Below are 15500 nucleotides of genomic sequence, written 5' to 3'. Positions count from 1 at the left end.
GGGGGGGGGGGGGGGGGGGAGAAATAAAGATGTTTGTTTGGACTTGACAATGAGATGCAGATAAAATGAACTATTCGTTATTATATCCGGAAAGTATTACGCTGTCACTTTAAGGGGGGTTTTTACTTTGTTAGCATTGAGAAATAGGCAATCCTTCGAAATTTTTAGGAAAGGAACTAATAAAGATAGAATGATAAAGTTTGGTATTCACAAAAATATATCTTTATTGAATTAAAAAAAAATCGCCATGTTATTTGGAGCTGTGGGAGGTCCGAGTGGGCGGATCAAGAAAAAGTTGCCTGAGTGCAAATCTTACTGAACGGTCGAGCGCGAGCGTGCGTTGTGTTCGGTCGAAGAAAGTTCTACACGAAAGTTTACTCCTGTAAATTCTATCTTATCCGCTTAATTAATAAATGGATTTCGACCATTCGCAGTAAAGGTTGCTAATAAAAGTTACTGTTTGTGTTATTAAATAACTCTATTTTATCATTTATTTTCCTCATAAACAGAATTGTTAAACCGATGTCTAATCAATTCTTTGTACTTGTTGTAAATTAAAATACTTAAATAATCTTCATATGTTTTTATATACATTGTGTTACTACGACATAAATAATTATACGAAAACGCGACGTATATGATAAGAGTTTATTACTAGATGTCCAAGATATCGCATTAATTACGCAATAACTGAATGCTTGACCTATAATAATAGTTTGTTGAATGTAAATCTAAAATAGACATAATTTTTTTTACATATATATTAAAAACCTTTTTTCTGTTTTTTCTGTGTGTGTGTTTAAATATCATTTAAATATATTTAATAAACTTCAGAGTAAAAGAATAACAGGAGTGAGCATTTTGTATTGTTAAGTGAGCGGACGAAAGTTACTATATACAGAGTATCCGACAAGTAAGTGACCAAACGAAAGGTGGAAGTAGATTGGGACCAGTTTTATAATCTGTAGATGTTTGCGCATAAAATAGACTAGAATAAAAAAAATATAAAAATATAATATCAAAAAATATAAAAAATTTTGAGTGAGTTATGGTTACTCTAAGGCAGTCATATTTTGTAAACAAATGTTTTTCTTGCTGAGTGAGCTGCTTGATCCCACTCGGCCTCCCACAGCTCCAAATAACATAGCGATTTTTTTTTAAATTTAATAAAGATATATTTTTGTGGATATATATGTTTAGTAAAAGTGTAACTATATGTACAGGGTGTCCGACAAGTAAGTGACCAAACGAAAGGTGGAAGTAGATTGGGTCAAACTGAAAAGAAAAGTCCTGTTCACTATTTTGCGATTTTCGTAATAATTATTGAGAAATTAATTAAAAAAGATCGACCAATTCGCACAAGTATAAGCGCGCAGCGGGAAGAAACAACTCAAAAGTAGGGGCGCAAAGTTTTGGGAGGAGCGCTCTACAAATGACAACAATTATGTACGAGCAATAGATTCTCGCGTCCTAGCAACTACATATCAATGCCGCCTATATCAGGCAGTCTTTTTCACCGCGCGGTAATACTCGCACGAATTGATTGATCTTTTTTAATTAATTTCTCAATAATTATTACGAAAATCGCAAAACGGTACAGGACTTTTCTTTTCAGTTTGACTCAATCTACCTTTCGCTTGGTCACTTACTTGTCGGACACCCTGTATACAGGGTGTCTGATAATAATCGCCGCACTGATAATGTGCAGATAGAGCGGATTAAACCGAGTAGGAAAGTCCTCTACCGTTTTGCGATCTTTGCAATAATTAATGAAAAATTAATTTAAAAGGATCGGCCAATTCGCGCGAATATTATCGCGCGGTGAGAAAAGATGGCCTGATATGGGCGGCATTGATATGTGGTTGCTAGGATGGTCGAGCGCGAGCGTGCGTTGTGTTCGGTCGAAGAAAGTTCTACACGAAAGTTTACTCCTGTAAATTCTGTTAAATAAATTGATCGATTTTTTAAAATTAATTTCTCAATAATTATTACAAAAATCGCAAAATGGTAAAGGACTTTCCTGCTCGATTTAACCCGCTCTGCTTGCAGATTACGGGTGGGGCAATTATTATCAGACACCCTGTATAAGTGGACGCCCAAGATGGCCGCTCAGAGACAAATTGCAGCATGATGAAGATACTGGAAGTACTTCAAAGGCCTGGCAATGCACCATGACGCTCTGATAATCTTACAATTAACGTGCTTCCTGTCCATGCATGTACTTTGGTATATTTCAAACTTTTTTTGTTAATAACTTTTAATAAGCAACGAGCGACGATTAAATTAGAAGAAAACTTACTCGGAATTATGTCCTTGACAATATCAAGGTCATTATATATCAAGGTCATTGAAATCGGTGAGGTCGCCCTTAATCTTAAGTTTTACCTTAACACTTATTAATAATACTTTTTTAGCCTAATATTGGCTCTTCCTCTCACTTATTTAGAATCGGTGATCATGCGCAAAATAAGTGCAGACTGGAACAAGTAAGGTAACAAATGGTTGTACATGGCCCTGAAAAACGTCAAAAAGAGTGGACGCTCAAGATGGCTGCGATGACGTACTACCGTTCGCGATAAGTCTACCTTCACTACCGATATGCTCATTCCTGTTATTCTTTAATACTCTGAGTAATAAAATGTGTTACACACACATAATTATTCGGTGGTTTTACAATTATTGATGTTTAACATTAAATTTATCAAGATAATAAAAATATTTGAAAACAACTATTCATTTTTCTCTAATCATTATCTTGTAGCGATTTCTTTTTTAAAGTACGCTGATAAACTTATGGTACCTTAAACCTAAATTTTTTTTTAGACATATAGTGAACTATTACATCAGTGATTTCATACGCAATAAGTCATTCTAATGGTAATATCATGCATCTAATCAAAGACTGATAAGACTGATAAGAAATAAGCACTGCGCTGAATCTTTACTTTCAGTTTGACGTTCGTCGAGTCTCCAGTTAAAACCCATACAGCACAGAACGTTGCAGCAACATTGCAGCAATATCGCAACATTGTAGCAACATTGTGGCGATGTTACGATGTTGCTGCAACGTTCTGTGCTGTATGGGAATCCTAGATTTTATGTACATATACAAAAATCATATAACATATTATAAACGTTGTTGTCATAATTTTTCCATTACATGCGTTTTTCATAAATAATTTAAAATATTTATCCATATTTTAATAATATTTTTTTAGGGAGGGGGGAAGATTAAATCTTTTATATTTTTTAAATTTTTATTTATTTATTAGTTTTGTATTGTAAATATCTTTTTTAGTACTCGGCGTGTGCTTTTTATTTAGAAAAGATTTATATACTGCGTTCACGGAGAACGACCTCGCTTTTCGTCCGGTTCGGTCAGATCCCGCCCGACCGACCGCCCATTTTGCCCCCTCCACTCCAAAATTGGTCTTGCAGCTTTCAGATCCGGCTAGCCGACAAAAGGGACCCTATTTATTTATAATAGTATTAAATCTTATCAATAATTTTTTGATTGCAAAAAGAGAAAATAAATATAATAGATATATCCCGATTTAATTAAAAAGAGTAATAAAAATCGATTAACAGAAAACAACTCAAGCTTTCAATATTATGATATTCCTTTCGATTTTTATAGGCGGATCACATACGTGATACACGATCGATACGCATACGACATATGACATTGAAGTAGCGCGCTGAAGTCTCTCACCTAATCCCCACTCCGCCCAAAGCTGCGCGAAGCGAGGTTGTTCTCTCCGTGAACGCAGTATTGTTGTATTATTTGCAATAATCTCAATCTTGATCGATATCACGACTTTACGATATTGATTCAGAGAATAGAATAATGCATTTCCAAAAGTGAGCCACATCAAGATCTGCTTTACGAGCATGACCTGGATTTTAGATTGTATTGCATACAGCGTGAAGATAATTCGGATGATAAATCCGTGACATTGCTGCAGATCAGATGGTATATCCACTAACTTGATGCAAATGATATTATAGCATCCTAACGTTGAAATATACGTTTTACTTGTTACTAAAATATGATACGTTCGGATTTATGCGTATGGACATTGTATATATTTTATTTCATCTTATATATATATTTATTAAATTACTTTATTATATTATTAAATTATATGATACATGTGCTTTTAAAGGAAAAATTGAAGAAATTATCACTTCAAGAAATTTTAAAATTTTCAATATGTACTTAAATATTGCGACAAGTAATCGTTAAGTTAAATTTTTCTTAATGTAAATTCTACTTTGAGATATGGCTAGAATAAGTAAGATCCCATTATTTTCACCTTTGCGAGAACTACTTTATCTGCAACATTCTTTCGTAATCTTTCTTTACTCATTCTTACTAAGCAAACATTGACTCTCTGTAAAAATTATCAAAGAACATACTTCCAATGTTGATTCCTTTCTCAGAACACATCTTTAATGATTGCTAATTTATTTTCACACAGTCCTATCTTTATTCTAAAATACAAAACTTCTATTACCAGTTTTTTTACAATTCTTTCTTCTTTTTGGCATTTATTTTTTTTGATACCATTTGACTTCGTACAAAAAATACACACTATATCTATACACATTACTAAACTTGAAATTTTTACCAGATATTCAACCAGATGTTTGTTGTAAATATGAAGAAAAATGATTGTAACTTATAATTAAATGTGTGCATAATAAAATAGTAGAAATAATTTTATGTTTATTTATTTTTATTTATATATTTCAAAGACTAATCACGGAGAGATTGATTGATTGATTGATTAATCTTTATTAGCTTTCTCAGCTATTTGTAATACAGATCTAGTTTACATGAATTACAATATACTCCTTTAACAATTGCTTAAACAGCTCAATTTTTTACATCGTTTCATCTCAGTTGGTAAGGCATTATACACTTTTACTCCTTCATAAAATATACTCTTTTTGTGCACTTGTAGTTCATAGTTCTACAAAATTGTATTGCAATGTCTTCAACTAACAGCGTTGCACAATCAAAGATGGGGAGAGAGAGAGAGGGATTGATTTGTATGATCTTTACTAGCTTTCTCAGCTATTTGCAGTACAAATCTTCAACCCTAGCAGTTAATCTAGTCTCCGACAGTGCTATGCAGGATTCATTATCTTCATATCTGATGCTGTATCCTCTTCCTTCTGTAGTTGTTATTTAATATCCTCTCAGCCGGCTCTTCTCTTCTCCTCCTGTATCGCCCTCTTAAATGTCGGACATTTTGGATGAAGGGCGTCATGCTCATCACTTATTTTCAAATTGTATGTTTGAATCTTAAACATACGATTTACACATCTTTTCTTTGTCGCCGCGCATTCAATCACTTTATGATTTCCTGCACATTTGTGGCATGTTTCATTTCGTCAATTCTTTGCAATATGATGAGAATCCCAGCATTTAGAACATCTTTTAATATTAATATGATTAAATACCAGACACTTTCTCCATCCTACATTCAGTTTTCTTTTGCTCAACTTTATTTCATGAGTTTTCTCATCTGCTTTAATTATTACAGAACCTTCTTCTTTACCTCTACTTCCGGATTGACTTTTAACTATTTTCTTCACTATTCGCATATGAATTCCTTTATTCTTCACGTTAATCTTGTTTTGCTTTTTGATTGTAACTATTAAATCATCATCATTCAGCTTCATTTCTTCTTTGCCAATATTGACAATTTTTATTTTAGTTTTCATCCGCAATGATTTAGTAACTTTGAAATTCTCGCCCAGCTTGGCTTGTACTGTAGCCTTAAATTTTTCCATTTTTTCTCCAATCTCACAATCCAGAATCACAGTTTCCTTGCTTCCTTTTAGCTTCGTTACTCCCATAGTTATATTCTTGATGTCTATCTTTTCTTTTATCAATTTTTTAGTAACTTCACTGTCCTGTTGCATCTTAGATTTGACAATTATAATATTTTCTTTTTTCTTGTCTTTAACTGCGTCACTATAACTTCTTTGTGCTCCTTCTGATGGTCCTGAAACTTCTTCCTGTATCATTCTTCTCAATTCTCCCACTTCTTGTTTAATATTTTCCAATTTTTTTTTAACTATTTCCTTAATCATCATTTTGATTTTTTTTTACATGCTGTTTCATCTTTTATTTCTTTCAATGTTTTTTAACCCAATCTATTTTTATATCAATACCCACTGATCCACTCACGCCTGCTATTCTGTTTCCACTACTTGATGCCGTACTCTCCGTTGATTTTCCTGTCGATGTCAATGCTTTACTCATAGCTGCTTCTTTATCGCTATCGATAATAAATTTCTCAAATGGGCCACGATACGCCACCAATTCATGGTTTCTATTATATATTTTATGCTTAATTACACATCCTGGATGATAAAAAGGTTTATCACAAGACTTGCATGTTACAATCTGGTTTTTTATTGCCGAGCATCGATATTCGTCGTATTCATCGTCCATATCGATAATTACCGGTTGAAACTGCTAATATCAGCATAGGCGATCAGTCACCTTTGTGTCCACTTTTATACGTCAGCACTTTGTCCACTTTCGATATCTACCTGTCGTACGAGACTTGGACGTCCCACACAAGAAATTTAGTTCTCACGCTCGCAAATCAGCATATTCCGGCTAGATAACATGCATGGCTATTCCCGGTCTATGCAATTATTACTTCAATAACTTTTTATCACTCTCCCTCATTATTTAACTACTTAAAAATTATCACTTTTATAGAGCGATGTTTGACACGTCTTCTCCATCGTCGAGAGAGAGAGGGGTAGGAGGAGGGGGAGGAATGGGAGAGGGGTGATGGGGGAGAGAGAGGAAGAGGGAGGGAGACAGACAGGGAAGGAGGAGAGAATGAGTTTTGGTAACAATGTTTTTGAAAAGAACCGCCGCGGTAAAGATAGTTAACCAGCGAGCCGTGAGATGGCGACGCTTTGACCGACGCCAAGCGTCGTACCGGCGGCAGTCTCGGGGATGACGCCGTCGCCGCCACGTGGGGAGCGAATTTGAATCAGCCGCCATCGGTTCCAGCCTGTTTGTTCCGTTGTGTCGACGCGATCGTTCGCACTGGTGTACACCCGCAGCTCCTCTCGCGCGCGAAACTTGTTCTGCGTCAGTAAGTACTCCGAGTAAAAGAGTGGCTGAGATAATATCGAGAGAGTTAAAGAGAATATGTGAAGAACAGATAATTGGCTATATCTTAGAAAAAAGCATCTCGCAGCGATATCGAAGAGTGGATTGTAAGAGGACTCCGGGCTTGAACCGAGGAGAAGTGCGCGCGGGAGATAAACGGAAAAGGAAACGTCAATTCAACAACACGGAAAGAGAAAAGCGGGATCATCTTCGATGCGCGATCGGATAAAATCGGTACAATTTGCGATAATTGCGGAATTGGAAAGCAAGTATTACTTTAGAAGACATTACTTTTGAGGGTCATCATTCTTTTCAATTGGTAATAGAATATCGATAAGTCGAGGAGAAAGATAATATATAAATATACGAGTGACTATCACACGAAGAATCACACTAGTAAACAGAGACTATTAAAAAATTAGATAGTTATAGCGGACACGAGTTTGCGATTACAATTATCATCGTGATATACCTGTCGCATTGTCGCATATCACCGTCACGTGTGACGTTTCTCTTCGGTTGTGAAACTCTCCCGAGTAACAGTTTCTTCCGCGTCACGTGACAATATTGGCGATTTAGGACAGACGATCAACTACTGTTTGGACAATTATCAAACAGACGAACGTTGCAGCAAGATATCATAAAGAAAACGGAGATCGTAACTCTCGTCTCCGATGCAATCAGCGACTTGACACGGCATCACATATCTTTTTGATACGCACTCCGGACGAGGATTAGAACCGCAACAAGCACCACGAGGCGTCGTGAGACGAGAACGACCAGTGGCGGCAGAGAAGGAGAGTAGAAGGAGAGGGAGAGGGGGGAGAAAAATCAAGAAGAAAGTAGCAAGTGTCACGGCGGGGAATCTTGTCAGTGAGTAGTGGACTGTGGTGCAGATCGCGGGACATCGCGCGCGTGTGTGACAAGGATCCTCGCGGGGGAGGAAAGACGCGCAGGACGACGACGAAGCAGAAAAGGAAGGGGTGCAGGTTGGGCAAGCACGCGCGGCCGAGACTTGCGCTCGATACGGCACGCGCGCGATTCGACTCGATCGTCGCTTCCGATTGCCACCGGCCGGCACCTGGTCCGGAAGTAGACCTTGTGACCTTGCGGTCCCGACCTTGGAAATTGGCGCCACCGTCGTTCGCGAAGCATCGTCGGGAATTTGCGACGCGAAACTTGCGCGACTGCCGTAAAGGACGCGCGAGTGTTTGAGAGAGGAAATAGAAGCATTTTTAATCGGTCTATTTAATCGCTACAAGGAGAGACGTCTTCCTTTTCTCGGGGACGAAGAAGAGTTATCAGTGATTGAATCATCTGTCACCCCGATGGAATGATTCAATATGCCTAGGTGAGTGGAAAACTAGCGAGCGAATGGGACTGGCTCTTTTTGCGCGAGACGCTTAACTGAAGGTGATAATTGATTAGGAGGGGGAGATGAATTAAAAGGTAAACGAAGGGCGAATGAGAGCCACAGGTAGATCGCGCTCAGCCGAGAGGTGGAAACGCCAGTGTTAGTGATCTCCAGTTTCAAGCCTTTGACGTAACTCGAGGGACGGCTTTTGCTGGGGTTGAAAGCGCGAGAGGATTGATTAACGTTGCGTACAATTTAAGAGAATATACGCGAAGCCAATGCGAATATTTAAATTGATTGGAATTTTAGCAAATATTCTTCCAATCAATCAATCAATTAATCGAGAGAAAGAGAAAGAGAGTGAGAGAGAGAGAGAGAGAGAGAGAGAGAGAGAGCCAAATGTCGATAAATAATTTTTAAAACAAAAATAAGGCAAATATTTTTTTGCGCATAATCATTTTTTTTTCTTATTGTTTTATTTATATTTGTGCGTTTTAATATGTGAATGGTATTTATATATATATATATCAATAAATGCAATAATTAAGGTTTATTTATTGCATTTACAATATTATTGTTTTATTATTGCAAAGTACTGTTTACAAGTTATAGATTATTACGCTTTCTTTAAGATTTTTTACGATTAGATACCACGTTTTGATTGTTTCGAAAGACAATACTACGTTTGTCATACATCTATGAACGCAGCTATAAAACAGATTTTACTGCGCTTTTATGGCTTACAATCCGCTCTCTGCACACCTGTGCTCGCAACAATGTATCCGCGTGTGTGCAATATACGTGGGGAAATGTCACGCTTCAAATCCACCCCGATCGCATACATGAGACACGGAAAGAGATGAACAAATCCTCTTTCACCACCGGGAGAACAGAGTTACTACCGCCAGAGATGGTTGCTCAGGACCTATTATATTGAACGTAATCCTTAATTCGACGATTTATATTATCTCTACCGCGAAAATCGAATTTATTCCAATATTTTCCTGGTCAACATCTTTTTGTATGTACAAATTTACAGTTTATATTATGTTGTTATTTTATTATTTATGAGATAATTACACAATCGCATAATTATATTTTATAACATATTTACACTAAAGTTATCGGTCTAAAGCTACCAAAAATAACTATTTTCAAGTTAATCATTTTAAGAGTTTAAGGTATGGTCCTTATATAAATAGATTTAAACTTTAAAAAAATTTATTCTACATTTTTTACTTGCTCTTGCACACACACAAGGAATCATTTTTCTCTACATTGTATCACAATTTTATTTATGGTATTTCGATATGTATATGGTATGTATGTACATATACATATATATGTATACATATACATATATGACATACAGGCATATAAGAATCAAACAATAAAAAAATATTTTGCGTGACAAGAAATTAAAAAATAAATTAATGCGGGAACACGGTTTGCCGCGTGCGTGAGAGATAATTTGCTATCGTATCGCGAGAACGAAGTAAATCTTCGTAAAATTGCTCCAGAATAGGATCCACAAGGTGCATTCTCTGCGCTGCTGAGGCGTATTCGCGTGTAATAATTAGATGTAGGTATTTTCACCAGCTACCGCAGTAGCTTTTATTGTTAGTAGGCGTAGAGGATGTCGACTCGACTTATGACTTCAAGTACGACCATTATTTACGATTGCAACAAATGCAGCTGTATCAATAATAGATATTTTTCGAGAGAGAGAGAGAAATTATAATTCATAAAATTTCGGTGTTCTCGCACAACGAACCGGGCCTTTTCTTATTCAACAAAAGTAAATTCTCCATGTCCGGCAAACGCACGCACGTGGTAGACATTTCGCGAAATATACATTCCGCCAAGAATGGTAAAAATTTGCTTTTTCGACATCATAATTTAAAGTTTTAATGGACCTCGTATATTCGCAATGAAACACTCGTATGTATATATTTCATAACTTGTGAAATCGCGTATGCGTATAATGAATTTTGAAATATTTCAGCGATGTAATAACAAACTTATGATTTTATAGTTAACTGCAAATAGCGTCACAAATAATGTCCTACGCAAAAATTCTACCGGAAAAGATTCCGTTATGGTACAAGTGTTACGGCATCATCTTAGTATAAGTCCTTTACCGAAGCCTTTGGTTTAATGTAAAAACAATAATTTAAATTTAATATGATATCTCTGGATATACTTAAACAGTTGCTCGTATCGTTGTTCGCAGCTGGATACTCTCTTAGTGTTACACGCACGAGCCAGCCAACGTTTTTCGGATGACCGGCATAATTCAGCGAGATGCTCTTTCTTTCAATGAAAAAAAGAGAGAATTGCCGCCACACACGCGACATGTGTTAATTCTCGTCGAGCGTGTGTGCATTTACGAAGCGACTCGGTGTCACATTCTGGTATCGCTTGTCGCATTCGGCGCACGTATGGCGCGCCTCGTAACCGACACGCGAAATTTCGTGCTGCTCAATTTTGTGTTGTTCAATACCGAAATAGAATTTTCATCCGCGTCGCTGTCGTAACTCCGGCCATCTTTGGAAAAAAATTAGGGAAATGCGCGATAACAAAAAGATATCCATAAGTCATGTAATACTCGCCGAGGAAGAGAGAGGGAGAGAAGGTTGGGGGGGACAAAGGGAGGGAGAGAGGGAGGAGGAGAGAGAGAGAGAGAGAGGGGAGAGAGAGGGAGGGGGGAGAGAGAGAGGGAGAGAGAATTTCGTCCCTTTTGATCGTTAGTTACATTTTAATGATGTTTAATGGTCGTTGAAGCGACAACGTGTAAAATGTTGTAATAGCGGTGTATGATTAATTAATCACTACAACCTGTAACGTAGTGCAGGTTGTCGATATATTAAAATCAATAACCTGCAGTGAATGCATTGAAAGTTCAACTGAAAGTTAAACATTCAGATTATAATATAATAATATATGTATTTTTTATTTGATGAGCGAAATGTGCTGTATGTTTATCTATAGTTTGTTAGCATCGTTTATTCACATCGTTAATTAGCTCTGTAAGTTTTTAAACATTTTTATATTTTAATCCACCATTCTCTGGATATCAAAATTTTACATAATATCGTATTTGAATTTGGTAACTTCAAAAATTTTTTGATGCCGAATTTGATAAAAAAGAACTGGTATATATTTCATTTAGATACGAAAGGAAATGTGTCATAAACACCGAAGGAATAAATATATTTGTGTCTCAGAAAAAGGTTTGTGCTTATAGAGAGAGACGGTAATAAATCTTTCTCAGAATTCACATCTTAACGAGAATAGCTTCCGATGAAATACAGATCGCGGGACAAGGTCTGCCGTACAACAACAGATCTTGAAATAGCGTCATTCAGGATTGAAATTGCCTTGAAAGCCCGCGATATCCGCTTGCTAACTCGAAGGTAGAAATTAATATTTGCTTCGGTCGTTGTATTCATATTGCTGCATTTCTCTCCGCGAAAAGAGCCCACCGCACTCCGCCTCTGTGTTTCACGCGATAAGCGACAAATTACTTTTCCTCGACGACGCGAATCCGATGAAGAAAGATGCGAGGTAAAATAAACGTCAAGTGCAAAATGCGTGATGAAACAAACGTGATGCGAGGTCAAAAGGCAACAAAAAGATATATTTAGAGCAAATGTTGCCTTTGTCGATATCTTTGTGAACAACCACTTTTTTACAACACCTTTTTAGCAAATTACTTATTTTACACGCATTTGTTTTTGATTTTGACAATATTTTGAATATATTATAATACCTCGAAAAAAGAGAAAATATGTAATGTATGTGATTGCATAGATATTTTTTTTGAAAAAAATTGATTTTCTTAGATCTTTATCAAATTTAGATTTTTTTACATAATGTAAAATACAATAAAAAATATGTGATCTTCAACAAAATCAATTTATTACGCGAATATGAAATTTATGACAGAAAGAATTGCTCTTAGAAAAAGATTCAAGTAATATTCGTAGCCGAGGATTGATCTTGCACCGCTTTTGCGTCGCAAAGAACACGATAAAGCGCCACCGATTTCCATACCGAAGAACGACTCTCGCGGCAAAGATTTGTTACTAATGGAATTGCGTTCGTGCACGAGGCTATAGTGGGAGTTTAGATTAAGCAATTCAAATGCGAGGACGCCGGTAGTCTTGACTCTGGCGAAGCGTCCGTGCGTATGTGTACATCTTGCTACTGCCATAAATTATGAAAAATTATTTTCTCCATATAATTCGCCACTTGTGCGACGCGCCAAGGAATCTCTTTTTTCTCATTGAATTCCGCTATTTTCAAGAGATAAAAAATTTTTCCGCAAGTTAATTTTTTATTTTGCAGGATATACATGAGAATAAATTCTCTATCGATACGAAACATAGAATTCATATTTTAATGAGAGAGAATATATCGTATATCTTTTGATGAGATATAGAAATATACGTTTCTTCACGAGAAATACGATTGTTCATCTAGATGCAATGACAGAAAATATTAGCATTAAAAAACGCGGTTTCGCTCACACACAGCGTGAAACGAATTGCAGTTCTAGGTAAAGAATAAACTCTGGATTTATAAGAAATATTGTTATTGCTTGCCGTAATTCTGGCTTTTCTGAGTTTTGTTTTTATTTGAATATATGGTGATTAATAACGTTAAAGTAAGAATGACTTTACTGCCTGTTTGTTTGACAAAAAATAAATAAATGTTAGGTATTTTTAGATTTTTATATTTTTTTAGGGCAAAGAAAGATGTATATTTATTATTACGCAAACTGATGGTTAAAGAGAAGCATGCTTGCAATCAATTATATAAAATAATCATGAAAAACTACATCAAACTTAATCTTTGAATATGTCTCTCATTGTATATGATTTATTTCCAATCAGTTTTTATATAGTAATTGAAATAAATTCTCTTCTATTTACTTATTTAAATTAACAAAATTAAGAAAATAAACAAGATTATATTATACTAAAAAACCTTTTTGATAGAAAAAATATAATAGAATTTCAAAATATCCCATAAAAAAATTTAATATTTTTATTTTTAATATTGAATTTTTCGGATTAATAATAGATACAAAATTGAAATTAATTTTAGTAATAAATTCCACGATACATGTATATATAATTTAAGTATTAAAAAAAACCACATTTTATATGTAAAAGTTTAAAGGATAGAAACAAGAGTTTGCTGCGCTTCTGATAGAATTTTCGTGAAAATAAATCTAATCGTATTTGCATTTGAGAATAAATTATTTGCAATTAGAAGCGTTTCGCGCGAAATACTGTAATTCCATTCCGCACAACATACCGATATTTTTGGTGCGTGCCGTGACAGTTGTTATTCAAGCATCGCTTGGAATCGTGTTTCAGACACACCAACGAGATTGAAAATGTGGTCAGAATTTGCGGTGCGACGCTTTATAACGGATGTCGCATTTTAAAGGGAATTTATCGTAGTTTAATTTCGCGTGCGAAAGAGGATGGCGACGAACGACGACACCGAAATTGAGAATGAATCTTTAAAAGTATCTTCATTGGATGCGAGAGAGCTTCGACTACTGTGTAAAATTACCTTCGCTACGAATAAATTCCACATTTTACAGACGAGTGATTCTCCATGCGCCTTTGATTGCAAGAATATAATCTATTTACTGCAACTTTCAACTTCTTTCGACTAGAGAGAGAATACCGTGAAATACTATTAAAATATTTCACACAAATTAAAAATTTGTGCAACAAATGAGCGAATTTATAGTTTTTTTCTTCTTTTTTTTTTTAGGAAATATGTAATAGATTTTATTACAAAGCACTACACAGTGTTAAATGATAAATAAACAGTAAATTATACGTTAATCATTTAAACACATTAAGCATGAATTAAATATATTAATCTTTAATTAATCTATCAATTAATATCAATAAATTAATTAAATTTTGTTGCTCAACAAGAAAGAAATTTAAAAAGCTTAACCATTGTAATAAGTTAGCTTATGTAATTATTGCAGCACCAAATTCATGTTTGTTAACTGAATGACTTAGAATCTAACCGAGTTATTTTGTGTCGAGGACGCATTTTCTTGTATAAGCAGGAAGGAATGTAATACGGAACTGAGAGGGGAGCAAGTAATTATTGCGGGATCACTGAGTTTCGCCGCAAGATTTTCTCCTCGGTAACCTTGCTTTCAGTAGTACTGATAACGAGATAATGAGACCGCATACGTGTCTAATTGGAAAATATTGCCGTACGTGCAAAGTTTCGGTTAAAGAGCAGCAGGCGTTAACAAGAAAGTTTTAGTCCAAGCGGTTTAGTTCACACTCTCTTTTTCTCGAAAACAAGTTACGAGAACTTCGAGGCACGTGAGACACATCGCAAGAGCATCCCTTTATGTGTGGCTTTTTAATCATCACACTGGTATTAAAAAAAGCCGTAAATATTTACGGCATTAAAAAAAATTGTTCCTTTTTCTAATGAAATAATTACCGCATAAAAATATGTTTAGATCAAATTGACATTCGAATTGATATTCGATGAGCAAAATTTTATTATCTAAGAAATAACCATGACAGTATTAAAACATTGCACTTATTTTACATTTACATGCACGAAAGCAAAGTATTAGATAAAAAACAGCGAACACAAAATTTTATATAAATATCCTCTGTTGATTCATTATTAATTAGTTTTATTATTAATTCAAAGTAATTATATTACACTATTTATTAATTTTGTATCAGATACTATTCTGGTAATTACGTAATATATGTATATACATATTGTATACATATATACAGGGTTGGGAAAGTTACTTTATAAAAGTAACTCGTTACCGTTACCGTTCTTTTTTCTAAAAAGTAACTCGTTATCGTTACTTGTTACCAATTTTAAAAAGTAACTTTTGTTACCGTTACCGTTACTCAAAAAATAACGAGTCGTTACAATTTCCGTTAGTTTTTTTTTATATATAACAATAACTTTACA

At 35.2% G+C, this 15500-nt stretch overlaps 1 protein-coding gene across 2 annotated transcripts in view; it reads left to right on the top strand.

Annotated features, from left to right (window-relative positions):
- The first annotated feature begins 7064 nt into the window (after positions 1–7064).
- The window catches only part of LOC115243267 (collagen alpha-1(XVIII) chain), a 334384-nt gene continuing 325948 nt past the window's right edge, over positions 7065–15500 (top strand). For both annotated transcript variants that reach the window (XM_029820094.1, XM_029820093.1), the window contains exon 1: positions 7065–8501. In XM_029820094.1, coding sequence (XP_029675954.1) covers positions 8494–8501 — 8 coding nt within the window. In that variant the 5' untranslated portion in view covers positions 7065–8493. The remainder of the gene's footprint in view (positions 8502–15500) is intronic.

This window comes from Formica exsecta, unplaced genomic scaffold (assembly GCF_003651465.1).
Source record: "Formica exsecta isolate Colony F162 unplaced genomic scaffold, ASM365146v1 scaffold71, whole genome shotgun sequence".
Lineage (NCBI taxonomy): Eukaryota > Metazoa > Arthropoda > Insecta > Hymenoptera > Formicidae > Formica > Formica exsecta.
This window is presented reverse-complemented; position numbering and strand designations above follow the sequence as displayed.